At 61.1% G+C, this 16596-nt stretch overlaps 1 protein-coding gene across 1 annotated transcript; it reads right to left on the bottom strand.

Moving 5' to 3' along the window:
• Nucleotides 1-14297: 14297 nt before the first annotated feature.
• Nucleotides 14298-15840, bottom strand: POU4F3 (POU class 4 homeobox 3; the record flags this gene model as incomplete). Its single annotated transcript, XM_082006196.1, has 2 exons — nucleotides 14298-15431; nucleotides 15721-15840. 2 exons carry the CDS (start codon nucleotides 15838-15840, stop codon nucleotides 14571-14573), a joined length of 981 nt encoding a protein of 326 aa, XP_081862322.1. The 3' UTR covers nucleotides 14298-14570.
• Between the last annotated feature and the right edge of the window lie 756 nt (nucleotides 15841-16596).

Genomic DNA, 16596 nt, shown 5'->3' with positions numbered 1-16596 from the left:
CTGGGGCTCCCCAGGTGCATGCGTGTGTGCCCCGCTCCATCCCAGCATGTCCCCAGCCTGTCCTGGCCCTGAACACAGGTGGCATCAGCTTGGGGGGCCGGGGGTCCTCCCCGTTGCCCCCACGCCTCTGAGCAGCCACGGGGAGGAGCTGGGTATAACCGCCACTGGCTCTGCCCGAACAGCGAGATGCAAAGTGCCTGTCTCTGCTCTGTGAGGGGAGAGGAGATGGAGCCAGGAGTCCTCACCCTGCGTCCCTCCTCGCCAGCGCCGCGAGTGATCAACGCTTTCTGATGGCAGGAGATTAAAATGGGTTTTGGACATGATAGCTTAGATCCTCTCCAAACAGTGGGGCTGTCTGTCTTCCACTAGCATCTTTCATCCCCCTTTTCATCTGCTTGTTTCAGGATTGTCTCAATAATTTATTAATTACAGGCTGGCAGATAGGAGCATCTGCAAAGCCCTTTCCCATGTTCGGGGAGAGCTGGCTCTGTTCCACGGAGAGCCCCGTGCTGCTGTGCCACAGCCCCCCTTACTGCTTAGCTTTAATTTCTCAAAACATTTCAGCCGGTAATTCTCAGACTGCAGCTCTTTCAAGAGCAACTAATTGTGAGCGGCAAAATGGGAGTAATTTTGACAAATTTGATGGCAGCTACTTCTTCAGCAGGATGTGCTTTTGGAAATAGTACAATTTCACAGAATCACAGAATCACTAGGTTGGAAAGGACCTTCAAGATCATCAAGTCCAACCATTAATCCAGCGCCACCATGTCCCCTAAACCATGTCCTGAAGCGCCACATCCACACATTTTTTGAACACTTCCAGAGATGGCGACTCCACCACCTCCCTGGGCAGCCTGTTCCAATGCCTGACCAAATTATTCCACTTAATATGTACTTTCCCTAGATTTCGTTCAAAATCTGAATTCTAGTAACGCAATTTGCTGTTTGCAGGAACACCTTCGCTAATTAACCAGCAGAGTAGGCTCCAGGAGTGCAGATACGAGAGGGGACCGATGAGCCACAGCCCCTGGACACACTCAGGTCGACACCAAGGCTGCTGCAGACCACAACCTCGCCAGTCCTGGGTCATTCGTCCCCTCAGAAAGCCTCAGTGCTGCTCTCCAGGCTGGGAAGGCACCGCTGGCCGTGCTCCTTGGGGAACGGGGCTGCGGTGGGCACTGGGTCTGGGCATAGATCCCTCCAGGGGAAACCCAAACCTCAACCAGCTGCAGGGGTCCGGGATCTGCTGATGTGGTAGTGCAAATGTAGTGTCTTTTAGGCCAGCTGGGTATCCAGACAGTTTTTCAGAGAAGACTCCAGGCGGGGCACCCGCAGCAGCCTGGTTTCCCCTCTCCCTCTCGCCGACCTGGCCCGAGGCTCGTTGCTGCGGGGTGGCTCGGAAGCTGCTGGCTCCACTCTGCCCCGTAACAGTGCAGAGCTGCTGCCGCCGCTGCTGCTCCAGAAAAAGAGTTTTCCATGGAGATTTTTAAATGGTAAACCTTTTCAAACGTTTAGATCTCTGTAATTTTTAAAGCACTGTTTCTTACATGGTCCAACTACTCTGCCCGGCATACAGGAAGGACACTTGAAATTTCACGTTTTGGATACTCCCACTCAAATCTGCCCAGGTTCCCAAGTTTCCTGGGTCCAAAGCAGGGGGCCTTTTTTCTTCCTCATTGCATCTGTGTGACATGAACTGAGTTTCAGCACTTTGGTTTCCTCCGGCAGTGAGTGTCACAGCCCTGGAGCTGCGGTGGGCTCCCGCGAGGGCAGGCGCCGAGCGCTGCCCTCAGTCTGTGGAGCCGCGATTAGCCATTGGGTTGTGCAGGCTCAGAGACGCTGACATCTTGTCATTTTTTTTTAAATTTTTTTCAGATTTCAGGTTGAAGTGTGATGCTGAATTAAAAATTTTGCCCTGGGCTTCCTGCAGGGCCTCTCGGCTGCTGCAGTGCCAGCATCTGCCAGAGGGACCCCCAGGTCCCGTGTCAGAGGGCGGCAGCCCCAAGCTGGCACGGGGAGCCAGAGCGGGGGAGGCTCCCGCCGGCGCCGGTGAAGGCAGCCTGCGCTTTCCCGGCTCCCTGCTTGGCCTCGCGTTTCACCGCTGCCCTCAGAGGTGCGCGGGGCCCGGGGCAGGTCCCTGGTGAGGGAAGGGGAACCTATGGGGACCTGGCCCAGGGGTCAGCCTGGCTCCAGCCCGACCCGACTGCCAGCAGTCAGTTAGCAAAAGCATGGCACAGCTTTGGCAAAGGGGAATGCCGTGTGCTGGGTCTGGGCATCCCTTGAAGATGCTTATCCCCAAAAAGGCAGCTCTTGCAAAGCCGTGGGCAAGGCAGCTGCAGCGCAGCCCTTGGCCAGCACCGTTGGCAAACGAGACGTCCTTTTTGTGTTCAGCATCAGCTAAACTAGCGGGGCTGGGAGGTGTGCACGCTCCGGGGCAGGGAGAAGGGAGCAGCCATCGGCAGTCCTCCTCCTCTAGGCACCGCCTGCGGGGAGGCGAGCCCGTTCCCTGGGGCTCCGTCCTGCAGCCCTGCGGGCGGTGACGGCGGCTCCCGGGGGCTCGGCCGCACGCAGCAGACACTTGCTGTGGATGGTGAGATAAACAGGAGGGTCTAGGACTCTGGTTCTGATTGGGATCCAGTTCCTCACTGTTTTGGTGATATACCCTTTTTTTTCTCCTGGTGTATTTTTTTATGCAGCGTAGCAATGATTAAAATGGTAATCGGCTTCACTCTGGCTAATTGCATTTCACAGTGAACCTATTTGTAGAACAATCCTCTCATATTTTCTTACTGCTGGGCTATTAAGCTAAGGGCAGCAAAAAGAATTTATGGCTGTTGTTTTCAGTGAGGTTTAAATATTTACTGGTTTTGGAAACTATACCTTGGAAATGCAGAAGGAGGAGCAGTCTGACGGAAGCCCGGGGAGCCGGCAATGGGGAGTCCAGCCCCTCGGCGTGCACGCTGCAGCGGTGGTACGCGCCGCACTGCGTCGTGCCGCACTGCGTCGTGCCGCACTGCTCGCCACCCACCCCTCTCCTTCTGCAGCCCTGAATGGGGACAACGCTGTTTAAACCCTTCAGTAACCCTGTGATGGGGTTCAGGAGGTGGATTTTGGGGGTGAAATCATGGGGCTGGCCACCCCCTGCCCCATGTGCAGCACGTGCTCGTCGCGCCCCTCCATCGGCCATGAGCACCGTGCGTGTGCTGTCCTCCCGCTCGGCAGCGGGGCTGGAGCCGGCCTGTGCCGACAGCCGCCGCGAGGCACCCGCCGGGTGCCATGGCGGGGGCAGACAAGTCTGTGTGTCGTTAAACGTCTTTAACGAGGCGCGTCCCCCTCCGTCACAACAGTGGCCGCCCAGCACGGCACACACAGGCCCCGCGCGCGGAGCTCGCCATGCTGGCCTAAAGCTTTACATAAATTTACGTGAAAAAATCCAGGTTTGCCTCCACATGGAGACTCTGTAGATTCCTCCCTGACACGGGAGGAAAACAAAGCCAAGCCCAGCCTTCCTGCTTGCTGTTGGCAGCATGACCACCTCTTGCAGCTCCTTTGCCAGGAGGGACTGTGCCCGGGTCGTGCCGCCCCCGCCCTGCGGGGCCTTCTGGAAGCGTCAGAGGCGGTGACCGCATCAGCCGCCGCTGCGGGGCCTGCAGCCGACGCTGCACGTCCCGAAATTCCGGGGGCGTCCAGGGAAAGTTCCCCTGCCTGAAACCCAGCCACAGAGCTGACACTAATAGAAAAAGACCGTTAAAAAGCTCTGTGATATTCTGTTCTCCTGCTCCTGGTCCCTCTCTCCCTTTGTTGCTGCGGGCATTCTATGCATTATTGATGTGCCTAGGTGCTGCCGCTCTCCCGTTTCCTCTGACGCTGCTCCCGCTGCCGCGGCTGCGCCGGACCCACAGCGTTCCGGGGATGGGCTGCCGTCAGGCGATGGCCCGGGGGGTGGCAGGAGGGGCTCAGTCCCCAGTGCGTCCCCACGGCGGGCCTGAGCATGGCCCCCTTCCACCGAGCAGCTCTGTCCTCACGCTGGGGCGCAGACCCGGGCTCCCGGCTGGCATGGGTCGGGGCTTTACGCAGGTGCTGAGAAGCCCTGCGTGCTTCGCCGCTTGTGTGAGGCTCTTCTCCAGCTCCTGACCAAGACTTCTGCTTGTCCCGGGTCCCTTCTCCAGCCCACGCTCTCAGGGGCTTCTCCTCCGGGCCGTCCCAGCTCCCTCCCTCAGAGCACAGGGCGCAGGGCGCAGGGCGCAGGCACGATTTGGCGGAGAGCACTGACCGGGGGCTGCCCGACTCCAGAAGCCGCGCACCAGCGTCGCCCCAGCAGAGCCGGCTCGGGGCAGCCGTCAGCAATCGCCGCCGAGTCGGTGAAGGGGACGGCCCGGCAGCGGCTCTGCGTCCCTTCCTGGCGGGGGGTGCGGGCTGGGGTGGCCACGGGCCAGCCTTGTGCGAGTTCGCGTGACAGGGTATCGGGGAAAGGAGAACTTCCATGGAGCACTGAAAATGTGCCTCTTTCCCTGAGAGACCAGAAATGTTCCGTCTGGTTATGCTGGGGTTAATATTTAATGAGGCAGGTTTAGGATAGAAGCTGTCTGCCGAGGGATGGGGCAGTCGCGCTCTCCCGCTCACGCGGCGGTACGGGAGGCTCGCAGCGTGAGCGTCCGTGGGGTGCTCCCGGGGGGACGCGGCCGGCGGTGGCCGCGGGGTGGGAGCTGCCGTGGCCCAGGGCGGTGGCACCCGCAGCCACCCACAGCAGCCCCTGCTCGAGGAGCGAAGCGCAGGGACAGGGGAGGGGCTGTGGCCGGGCTGCGGGCGAGGGGATCCGTTCAGTCCAAGAGGGGTGCTCCCGACCCACTGCTCGTTTGGCTGCCCGCGACGGCGGTGAATTGGAGCAAACGCACTCCTCGGGCTCCACCTCAGCTCTGCCGTGGCGTCCCGGGGAATGGCATCGATGTTAAATCCCAGGACACTGAGTCTCATGGCCAATTTGCTCAGGTTTCCTCGGTGGGGGCTAATGTCTTTTCCATGTTAACGTGCCTGCACGTGGCATCCAACCCATCTGCAACGTGGAGCCGCTAATGCTGCACAACTGGCTCACGTGCCCCGTTTGCAGGGGGACGAGGGCTGCGCGCATCGGCCCCGCTCTGCTCCTCCAAACAGCTCTGGCCTGGCCTGACCCCAAATATACAATATTTCACGTTTCCTCATTAAAGGAGGAAGAAAATGACTCCTCCTGCCCCAGTGTCTCTGACAAGGGAAGACTTGCTCTATCCAAAATATTTCAGGTTCCTTCACTGCCTCCCCCACCCCATCCCAATAAAAAGCTACGGAAATAAAGCACAAACTCTCTCTGAAAAGTCAAGCATTTAAAGAAATATCAATTTTTTTCCCTAAATATTTCCTTCTGTCTTTAGACTAGAGCTATTGTCAGTTGTGAGGCATTTCAACACTGTTGGCAGCATTAGTGCTCGGCCAAAGCATCTCCCTGGTGCTCCCCTTAGAGCCGGGCCCCAGCTCCCCCCTCCACCTCCGTCCCCCGTGCAACTGCCTCCGAGATTCCTCCTCCAGCAAAGGCATCCAAGAGAGCCCGCCCTTGTTGCCTAACCAAAATCGCCATCCCTAAAGCTCCCGCCCCATTGCTACCCCAAGGAAAGCCACACGCTCGTTCCTCCGCTCCGCGGGAACGCGGCGCTGCGGGAGGGAGGCCGCCGAGGAGGAGGGGGCAGCACGTGGCGCGAAGAAGGCTGGAGGGACGGGAGCAGCCCAGAAGCAGTTGCCGTGCGGGCGACGGGAGGAGGTCGTCCCTGCAGGCAGCGAGGCACGTTTCAGCCGCGGCTGGAGCAGACTGGGTACGTGCTGCACAAAAAGCGCCCGCGTGCTGCCTGTCCCTTTGCCAGTCCCCAAGCCACCGCCATCAGCCAGCTGGGGGACCGCAGAGCATAAAAAAAAGCAAGCAATAAACAGAAGTTCAGATGATTTTTCAGATGCTTTTATATGTTCTCACTGTATTACTTAAAAGAGGATCTCCGAGTCCTGCTATTTTTGTTATGGGCAGAAAACTGCACTCAGGCCATGATGTGGTGACGGTTGTAGACTAATTTGTTTTGGCATTTGGGGAAAAACAGACCTATTCTGAAACAACCGAGATACCAAACTGTAACTATCATCTCTGACTCAGATCCTTGACATGTTTTGTTCCCACTCACAGAGCTGCTGCAGGAATACCTAAGTGCCGGGCTCCATGGGAGCGGCGCGGCGCGGCACGGCGGGCTGGCGAGCTGAGGGGACAGGCAGCCCGGGGGCCCCCGGGCTCGGGGCAGCACGGGCGGCACCCCACCGGCACGGGGCTCGTGTGGGAAACGAGCTGGCTGCCTTCGTCCTGGGCTGCGGCGTGCAGCGTGCTCCTGGCAGGCACCGGCGCGTCTTGGAGCAGCCAGCGCTGACCACGGCAGGCGCGGGGCTCGGGCGCCGGCCCGGGGGTGTGCTGGTGCAAGCTCCGGGCTGCTCCGCAGAGCCCGGCTGGCCACGGCTGGCCGGCGAGGAGCTGTGGGTACGCTGCACATGGAGGAGAGACCTGCCAGCTGACTTGCACATGTACTTCAGGCTCTGGCAAACGCCGGGTGACCACGGGGTGCTCGGCTGAAGCTTCCTTAGCTATGCATCCTGCAGGTCTTGAAAATTTAATCCTGCTCCTTAGATCGTTTCCTGATTTTTCAGTGGGTTTGCCTTCTAGGCTTAGCATCCTTTTATGTGTTTTTTGTTGTGTGAATCCTACAGTGTATTTGGGTGTGCTCTGTGCAGCACTGCCCCACAGGTAGCTCTGGAGGAGGGTTTCAAACACGGGTGATGAAAGGGATGTTCTCCGTGTGCCATAAATACTGCAGCTCCCACGCGCGCCCTGCTCGCGGCGCGTCTGAAGAGCACGATCAGCTACAGCCCTTGCTTGCCTCTTCTTCCTGCAACCAGGGACACAGGCAAGCCCGGATGCGTCAGGGCCGCCGCAGTTTCCATCTGCCTCTGGCCGTGTGCTGCGGGGGAGTCCTGGGCAGCGGGTGTTCGCTGGAAGGCTGGGCCCGGGCCCTGGCCCCGCGCTCGCCGTGCCGGCCCTCTCCCGCTTCTCCTCAGCCCAAAAAATGAATGGCTCCGGCTGCTGCTCGGAAGCGACTTCAAGATGCAAAGGTGGTGGGACCCCTTTGGTGCTGGGGCCAAGGGGTCTGTGCCATGGGTGGCCAAGGAGCATCACCTCCAGTGGCACCAGACGCAGCTGCCCCCGAGCCCTCCCGCGGGTGCAGAGCCTCACGCGGCAGCTTCCCACACGGTCCAGGAGGGATCAGCGCAGCGGGGCTGGGCACCGGCTCTGCTTGTGGTGCTTGTGCTCCCCGCCCGCTCTGGGAAGCACCTTATTTTTTGTGCCCGCTGTCGGCAGCAGTCTGTTAGGGGGATGCTAAGTCTCAGCTGCACAGGCGAAGGCAGGTCCGAGGGCGATGGTGACGGGGGTCTCCCCGAGGTCGCCCCTGCTGTCACACCCGCCGCTGCTGTTGTATCTACCCGTTTTGGGGCTGCCGGGGCGCTGCCGGGGCGGCTCTTAACTGAGCCAAGCGGCTGCAGCCCCGGAGGGTGCTTCTCCCCAGGCAGCCCGGGGCGCTGCCCCGCAGCCCCTGCCAGAGGGACACCCGAGGGGGGGCTTTGTCGCCTGTGCCGCAGTCCTCCCTCCAGCAACGTCCCCCGTGCTTTTGAGATCCAGCAGCAGCACTCGCCCCGTGTAAACGACGGCCCCGGTAAACTCGCAGAAGGCACGCGTTAGACACATCAGCCTCGGGAGGAGAAAAATCAAAGGTTTCCCTGCAAATCCATCTGCCCTACATCTCCGCACCGTTTTGATCTCCAAACTCATGCAAGTTTAAAAAGCAAGTAAATGCTGACAGCATGATTAACCTCCCCACCTGCTCCCTGCTGCTTTCTCTCCTGGAAGGAGAAGCTTGGCTCACCTGCCTGGTGGGAGCATCTCCTTCGAGTGCAAAGATGTGGGGAGTCAAACCAAGATGGTTCCACCGAAATTGCAAAACACTACACTTATAAATAGGCACTGAATTATTTAGTGCCCTCGCACTACCCAAATGCTTTGCTCCTTTGGTGGATGACGGCTTGGTTTCCCTCCCAGCTTTTCTGTTATGACAGTGAGTAAATGGAGAGGTATCGCACTCCTCAAACATGTATAAATAATAACCCACCTTAGGATCGGGCTCTGCCACTATGGACCAGGCAGGGTGGGAGGCAGCGCCGGGCGTGTCTGATCGCGGGAGCAGCGCCGCGCCGGATGCTGCCCAGGCGCTGGCAGGGCTGCCCTCCTCGCCCCGTGGGCTCCCCACGCAGCCACCGGCAAGGGCTGGGGGGCACGGCCTGTGCAGGCGGCCAGTTCCCAGTTCCCCTGGCGCGCCGGGAGGGAACGAAGACACGAATGCTTTAAACCTCACAGGCGTGGAGTAAAGGCACTGAGGAAAGAGCCCCGGGGGGGTCAGAGCCCAGGGGTCCCAGCCGCAGCCCCAGCGCAGGTCCGGTCTTCAGCCCTCGGCATCCAGCGGCTGGGGATTTGCCTTCTGTACGTAAGGGTTGTGGGGACCCTCGCTCATCCTGCTGACACAACAGGGCACTAGGTAGCAGTTACTTCTTCCTGAATTTATTACTACATTACCTCTATGTCCCAGAAACACTTCCTTAATCCTCAGCAAGCCCCGGGCAGAAAAGGCAGCAGATCTGCAGGTGAGACAAAAGGTCGTTTTCCGTGCAGCCGGTTCCATTGTGAGAGCACGCTATGGCCGCGTGTCCTGCTTTCGGCTGGCGTAATTTTCTTCCAGGTAGCTGGTATAGTGCTGTGTTTTGGATTTGGGATGAAAAACGTTGATAGCACACTGATGTTTTTAGCTGTTGCTAAGCAGTCAAGGACTGTTCAGCTTCCCACGCCCTGGCCTGCCAGCGGGGAGGCTGGGGGGCACGGGCGTCTGGGGGGGACACAGCGGACGCAAACTGGCCAAAGGGATATTCCAGACCATACGACGTCATGCTTAGTACATAAACTGGGGGAGTTGGCCGGGGAGGGGCCGTGGCTCAGGAACTAACTGGGCATCGGTCAGCGGGTGGTGAGCTCTTGTGCTGCGCATCACTTGTTTTGTATCTTCTTTTATCATTTTCATGATTATTGTTCTTTTTTTCCCCATGCCTATTAAACTGCCTTTATCTCAACCCACAAGTTCCACGCTTTTTCTTTCCCAATTCTCCCCCCATCCCACTGCGGGGGCCGGGGAGGGTGAGTGAACGGCTGGGCGGTTGTTTCGGCTACCTGTCGGGTTACACCACAACACCAAGAGCGCCTGCTCTGGCCCCAGCACTGGCCTTCCCGATCCATGTACGATGAAAACGGGTGTCAGGGACCGAGCACCCTCCCAGCCCCCACAAACCCTGCTGCCTGAGCGGGGAGCACGGGAGTTCAGCAGTTTTGGGACCACCTCTCCTTTAAAGTCTGCATTTAGGGGCTTCGTTTTCACCCGGCAGGTTGAGGATGTTTAGCATACGTCAGTACTGTTTTACAATATCTGATCTGGATTTATATAACATTATTGTGCATTTTTAATTCTCTTTGGATTTAAGAGCAGTCAAAGCATTTTATTTTCTGTTGTGTATCATTTTATTCCGCCATATAAAATTCTGTTGAAAATGTTGTGACATGTATCTCCACACATAGCTCAAATTTTCTTAAAGAAACAAAGTCTAAACCATGTCTTGATGATGGAATACATTTGTATCTCACATTTCCAGACAAACTGCAAAGCACAACTTCTGTCATTAAAGACAAATTCGCTTAATTGCTTTAAAACTCTCTGTTCTGAAAATAGCTAGTGAAGCTGTATGACTGAAATTAATTCCTTCTGCTTTGCACTGGTGTAAAGCGGCATTTTCTTTCGAGTCTGTGAGTCTCCACAGGGCTCCTGTCTCTGTGCTGTCAATGCCCACCTAAAGCCTACGGCCACGTGCACTTGGCATCCCGCGGCTGCTCCAGCTGGACCGGCGGGTGATGGAGGGGACAGTCCCGTCCTGTGCTGAGCGCCGGGCTCCTTCGGGTGGCGACGGGCCGGCAGTGGTACGGGCTGCTGGCGACAGACCGAGCTCCCTTCTCAGGGTCCCCTGCTCACCCTGGAAGCCCTGCTCGAAGGTGGGTGACTGTCCTGGAGCTGCCCCGACCGCTCCTCCCTCGCTGAGCTGCGCTGGGCTGGGCTGAGCCGGGCTGGGCTGGGCTGGGCAGCCCGGGGTCCTCTGGCCCCAGCGCCGTGGTGGTACCTCGCCCCGAAGTCCCACATCTCTCGGGTGCAGGTGACGATCCTTGCTCCAGCCATGTGGACCACAGCCCCATGCACGGCAGCCGGGAGCAAAGGCTGGGCTCTCAGCACAGATCAGTTCCAGCAGAAACCGCGCCCCTAAGAAACGATCTTTATCCCAAGCTGGACGTGTCTCCCAGGGAGGGAGAACCTCCTCCTTGCAAGCTCGGGAGAAGTGAAACCTTGGAGTGGGAGGAGAGCGTGGAGGAAAAAAGGACTGGAAGTTGGGATTTTTGCAGCTGAAAATCACATTTTCTCTGGGAAAGAAACACGGCCCCAGCTCCAGCTTGTGCTCCGCTGCCAGCGGCCGCCTCCTTTGACCAGCCCCTGGTGCCACCCCGAGTGCACCTGCCCTGCACCCCGGTTTGCAGAGCCGCCGGGACCCCCAGCGGGGCCCTGCAGCTCCCACAGGAGGTGGGCGGCGGAACCCTGCCCGACGGGCAGACACGCACACACACACGCACGCTCCTGCCGGGCCGTGAACTGTTCACATCTGCTGCCTCACCCCCGCGCACCATACAGCCCCGCACACCCCCCCACGCCCCACAGTCCCAAACCCACCAGTGCCGGGTGTCCCCGCGTGCCCTGTCCCGAGGCCCTCTCTGCCCCCTCCCCTCCCACACGTGCTTTTATACGTCTGGGGTTCCCCCCCCGCAGCTCCCGTGATATCAGATGTGCTTCTATTGATTTCCTCCCTGCATTTGTTTTTGTTATTCATTATTAATGGGATCATTTTTCCATCCTTCGTGCATGAAGGCAAATTTTGTGTAAAAATCAATTGAGTGAGCACCGCCAATGGCTTGTTTGGTTTTCTGTGCTTTCATCTCTTGTGCACAGTCCCCGGGAGACAGAGCGCAGGGTATTACAGAACAAGCACGGAACGGAGAAAAAAATGATAAATCAATGGTTAGTGGTTCAGAAACTATAGACAGGGGTTTGCCTGCTGAACCTTTGTCTCATACACATGGGCTTTAACGGGCATTTCCCTGCCCATCTCCCAGTTTCACTTTCCCCTTTACCCTGGCTGTCACTGGAGGGAATTCCGTTTCTCAGCAAGTTTGGCCTGCGTTTCTTCTTTTACCTGTGGGAGGTGGGTTTGTGGGAGGGGGGGTGTTAAGGAATTAAGTGTCCCAGGGTAGGTCCCACAGACCAGGACAAGGAGCCCGAAGAAAACTGAGAGTCCTGATCCTCAGGCACCTGGAGAGATCAGCAGGGTGCAAGGGAGGGGTTTGTATTTTGGTGGCAGCTCCCCACAAATCTGGTACCCTGAGAGGGTGAGGGTGACTCCGCACAGCCCCTGCCAAGCCTGACTGCAGCCAGCAGAGCCAGGGCTGGTCTCTGGTCTCCGTCCCGGGCGCCGGGCAGAGCAGGGAGCCAGGACCCAGGGCTGAGCGGAAAGGCAGTCCCTGGCCCAGGTGTGGGGGGTGGATGGAGGCCAGGCAGGCTGCGGGCAAGGGGCTGCGCCCCACTGCCGGGCTCCTCCCGGTGGTGCGGCTCACTGCATTTGCTGGGCAGCTTGGCAGGACGTAGTTTCCCATGAAGCCTTCTAACAGTATAACGGGTACCAAAAAGTGCACGTGATGCATTCATCTGTGTATCCCAGGGCACAGCGTGCCAGGGTCATGACACAGATCTTACTGTTTAGGAGCAGCAGCCAGTAAAACTCTCTTTGGAGTTTCCAGTGGTGGCCAAAACAGCCTGTGCTTTGGCTTTGTGGGGCCGGGGGGGTGAAGGGAGGGCAGAGAAGCCGGAGGTGATCACACTTGTGGCAGCGGAGAGAAGAAGGTGAGACTGAAGGAAGGTGCCGCACACCTTCCTTCAGTCTCACCTTCCAATCCCTTCCTGACTCTGCTGCCAAGCAGGGATCCCGCTGAGCACCGAATCCTCCTGCCTTCCTTCCTCCACCCCTTGGCGTTGCCTTCTGGCTTTAGGGCACTACTTGTTTTACCAAGAAGAAAATGTAGGCTGCTGCTTTGTGCCTCCTCAGCAAAAAATACTGGTTCTGAACTATTCCTGCTGAAGTCGAAGGAATCCCGAGCTCCAGCAAGATCAGAGCAGCTTCCTGTACCACAGCCTATTTATTTGGCACCAGAGCTTCGGGAGCCAACACAGGCAAAGACGAAGGTGCCAACAGTGATTAAAGCAGCACGTACCTGACCTCCGCGGTAAAATCCCAAACGAAGTAATCGGGTCCTGTATATGACATCAGGGCAGAGCAAGGCACAAACCTGCACATGCAGAGTGAAAAGAAACCTGGAATTTGCAAAGAGTGAAATCTGGGCAAAGAGAGCCTGAGCAGCACTGTCTGTGTGCAGAGAGGAATCAGGACTAAAGGAGGACGAGCAAGAAGGACCGGGCACTTCAGATCTCACCGGTCAGCATTAGTCGAGGGAGCGAAGGAGCACACCGGAGCTTGTTTCTGGGACAGCAACAGAAGGTTTGGGAAACTTCATTTAGGACTTGTTTTACATCTTTAAGACATTTTCTGTACCTAGCCAAAAGGGACAAATGCAAAATTGTCACAAAAAACCACAGCAGATCTAGGCAAAACCAGAACCGCCAGAACACGTACCACCGCAGTGACAGCTCTGCCATCCCAAGAACAAGCACGACCCGATCCCCTCTTCAGAAGCGAAGGCAAGAAGGTGAGGCCGCCACAGCTGGGGGGTTGTCTTAGTAAGCACTGGTGAGCACAGCCACGGGCTGGGTGCGGCTCAGGCGGGGTTAAGGGAGGCTCAAGCTGGGTTTCCCGCGAACCGGGGAGGGTAATAATCCCGCCTGAGGGCATCTTTAGGCCGTCTATTATCTATTGTAACAGCTATTTCTGTTCCATGCTGGAAGGCAAAATGCCTCTGCCACGGCCCGCGTTTGCGGTGCACTGCCCGCGCTCCGGGCGGCACCTCCCCTCCCCACGCGAGGCCGCTTCCTCGCGCTGGGGCCCTCGGGCGGGCCCTCCGCGGCGGCCACCCGCGGGGCGGCGGGTCCCGGCGGCTGCGCGCTCCCGGGAGGCCGAGCGCGCGGCACGGCGCCGGGCACGGCCGCCCCGCCGGGCCCGAGCCCGGCTCCCGCCGCCGCTCCCGCCTCGTCCAGCCTGCGCCTGCCCGCCCGCCCGGCGCTCCGCGGCCCCCGGGGGAGGCGGCGGGGGAGGCTCCCTGCCATGCACGGGACGAGGGAACGGGTGGACGCGGCCCCTACCTGGCTCGGTTGCGTGAAGGCACCCGCGCACGGCGGCGCCGGGAGCCGTGCGGCGGAAGCCGCCGCCGCGGGCCGCGCGGGAGGGATGCCGCCCGAGCCGCCGTCCGCCTCTTCCGTGCTGCGGTAGACGACTAATGTTGCATCGCCCTTACTTTAAATTTGCAGAACCCACAACGCAAGGTAACGGCGTGAGGGCATTTACTATTAAAGGACATCTGACTGGGGGAAGATCGTTGGGGCTGGCGGGGAAAACGCGGAGCGGGGGAGCGCTCTGGCTTCCCGGAGACCGGCAGCTGAAAGGCCGAATTTGCCGGGTCCTTCCCTAACGGGGGAAGGTCTGACGGCTGTCACTCATCGAAACGCTAAAGTGAAATATTCAGAGGAGGCTCGCGCTTCGATCATTAATTTTTAATCGTTAAGGTGCTTCTGGGAGTCGTAAATAAAAGCCTTTTCCCCTCTTAGACGGCACTAGAAATGAGCCCGCGATAGGTTTTGCCGAGGGGATTTTTTGCTTCCATCCGACGGGCGGGAGGCGGGGGCGGCCGCGGGGTCACCGTCCGCGGCGGGCCGCGGGCGCGGAGCGGCGCCGGGGCCGGGCGGGAGCCCGATGGGGCGAAGCCTCGTCCCGCTCCCGAGAGGGACGCCCCGCCGGAGGCTTTTCCTTGGTTTTGCGCTCGCCCGCGTTTTCTTCGTTGCTGCAGACGCGGGACGGCGAGGAAAGACGCGTCCCGTGGGTTGAAAAATAAACCTTTATTCCGGAGCGGGGTGGGGAGCGGCGCTCGCTCGGCGCGGGGCGCGACGGGCCGGCGGGCCGGCAGAGGGGAGCGGGGCCGGCGGCCCTGCCCGCGCCGCGCTCCCGCAGCGGCTCCTCCCGTCCAGACGGAGTCCGGCGAACCGCGGAAGCCCCGCCGCGCCGCTCGGCTCCGGTGCTGGCGGACTGCTGCCGCGGGCGGCGGAGCCGTCCCGTCCCGTCCCGCCCCGGCGGTGCGGGGGCCCGTCGGGGCGGGCGCGTCAGTGCACCGCCGAGTACTTCATGCGCTTCTGCTTCTGGCGCTGGTTGCAGAACCAGACGCGCACCACGTTCTTCTTGAGGTCCAGCTTCTCGGCGATGGCGGCGATCTTCTCGGAGGAGGGCCGCGGCTGCAGCGCGAAGTAGGCCTCCAGCGAGCGCTTCTCGGGCGCGGCGATCGAGGTCCGCTTGCGCTTGCGCTCGGCGCCAGCCAGCAGCGCGGGGCCGGCGGCGCGGTCGCGGTGCGCGGCCTCGGCGCCCTCCAGCCAGGCCTGCAGCACCGGCCGCAGCGCCGCCATGTTGTTGTGCGACAGCGTCAGCGACTCGAAGCGGCAGATCGTGCTCTGGCTGAGCGAGCCCACGCCCGGCAGCTTCAGCGCCGCCAGCGCCGCCCCCACGTCGGCCTGGGTCACCCCCAGCCGCACCCGCCGCTGCTTGAAGCGCTCGGCGAAGGCCTCCAGCTCCCGCGGGTCCGACTCCGCCTCGGGCGCGGCGGGCGGCGGCGCCGGGCCCCCCGGGGGGCCCACGCCCACGGCCAGGGGGCCCGCGGCGGCCAGCGGCAGCGGCGGCAGCGGCGCGGGGGGCTCGGGCAGCCCGCCGCCGGCCAGCGCGGGAGAGAGGTGCTCCAGCAGGTCGCCGCCGTCCAGCGCCGGGTGCGGGAGCGGCAGCGGGTGGGCGGCGAGCGCGGCGGGGTGCGGGAGGGCGGCGGCGGCGCAGGGGAGGCCGCTCATGGCGTGGTAGGAGCCGTCCGGCTTGAAGGGGGGCGGGTGGCCCTTGGCGTGGGGGGCGATGTCGGCGGCCGCCAGAGCCTCGGCGCGGGCCAGCAGGCTCTCGTCGAAGCTCCCGAATATATTGCCCTGCAGCTGCGAGCAAGAACGCGCGCGGCGGAGTCAGTGGGGAATACCGTCATCTCCGGATGAACAGCCTGCCCCGGCACCGCCATTCCTCCTCAGCGCTCGGGTCATAAAAATTAATACGAAGGCAGTGGCCCTGCTCGCGCAGACGTGTGGATCAGAGACGGGAGCGGGAGCGGGAGGGGGGGGGAAGAGAGGTTCCGAGGCGCGCGGTCGTTCTGGCGACATGAAAAAAACATTAAGCCGGTGCCTGTCAGAAAATATGCCTTAGAGCGGTAATTATGCTTCATCTACGTACCTGCGGGGCCGGGAGGCAAGCCCTGCGCATTGCCTCCGCGCTGGAGTGCAGGCTGGCGAACTTGGGCTCCTGGAGGGCGGCGTGCATGGCGAACGGCTGCTTGGCGTTCATGGCCATCATCTCCGCGCGCCTCGCAGGTAGGCAGCCCCTGACATCGGCTCGGGGTTGTCTCTCTGGCTCGCCACTGCCCAAGTGAGCGATTTTCGATGGCAGAGCTGCCCCTGCGCGCCCGCTCCCCCCCGCCCCCCTTCTTCACTCATCTTACACGCCGCCTGCCAGGAGCGGGCCCCGCGCCCTGCGCACGCGTGATGCGCCGCGGGGAGCCGAGGGCAGCGCGGGCAGCACGCGGGCAGCAGGACGCACCGGCCCCCCGCGCCCCCCGGCCCCCGCGCCGCCTTCCAACTCCCCGCTCGGGGCGGCGGGACGCGCCGTCGGGGACGCGCTTGCCGGCTCGGGGAGCCTCGGCTGTGCCCCCCGCTCGGGTCCCGCTGAGCCTCCCGTGCCCGGCGAGCGCGACCTTGGGCCGGGAGAAGCGTCCGGGGGCGCAAGGCGGCGGGTCCCGCGGGCCGGGAGGGGGGCGGTTCTCCGTGGGTGAAGCCCCGGGCTGGGCTTTGGACCAGCGGCATCGTCCCTGCGCGGGGACCCGCCGCCATCCGCTGCCGGGGCGCCTGGCGTGGCTACGCCCAGCCGCTGCTCGTCACCAGGAGTCTCCCCCGCCACTCGGGACCCGTCCCGCGCGGCTCACGGAGGCGAACCTCCCGCCGAGAGGGGGGCGGCGGGGCCCGGCCCTGCGGCACCGGCGTGGGGGTCCCGTCGGTGGCCGCGCCCGCCGTCGCGGCGGGAAGGGCGAGATGCTTCCCCCGAGGAGCTTGTTCT

Source organism: Phaethon aethereus (assembly GCF_964289735.1).
Source record: "Phaethon aethereus genome assembly, chromosome: 14".
In the NCBI taxonomy this organism is placed as follows: Eukaryota; Metazoa; Chordata; class Aves; order Phaethontiformes; family Phaethontidae; genus Phaethon; species Phaethon aethereus.
The sequence above is the reverse complement of the archived record's forward strand: the minus strand, read 5'-3'. Positions and strand labels throughout refer to the sequence as shown.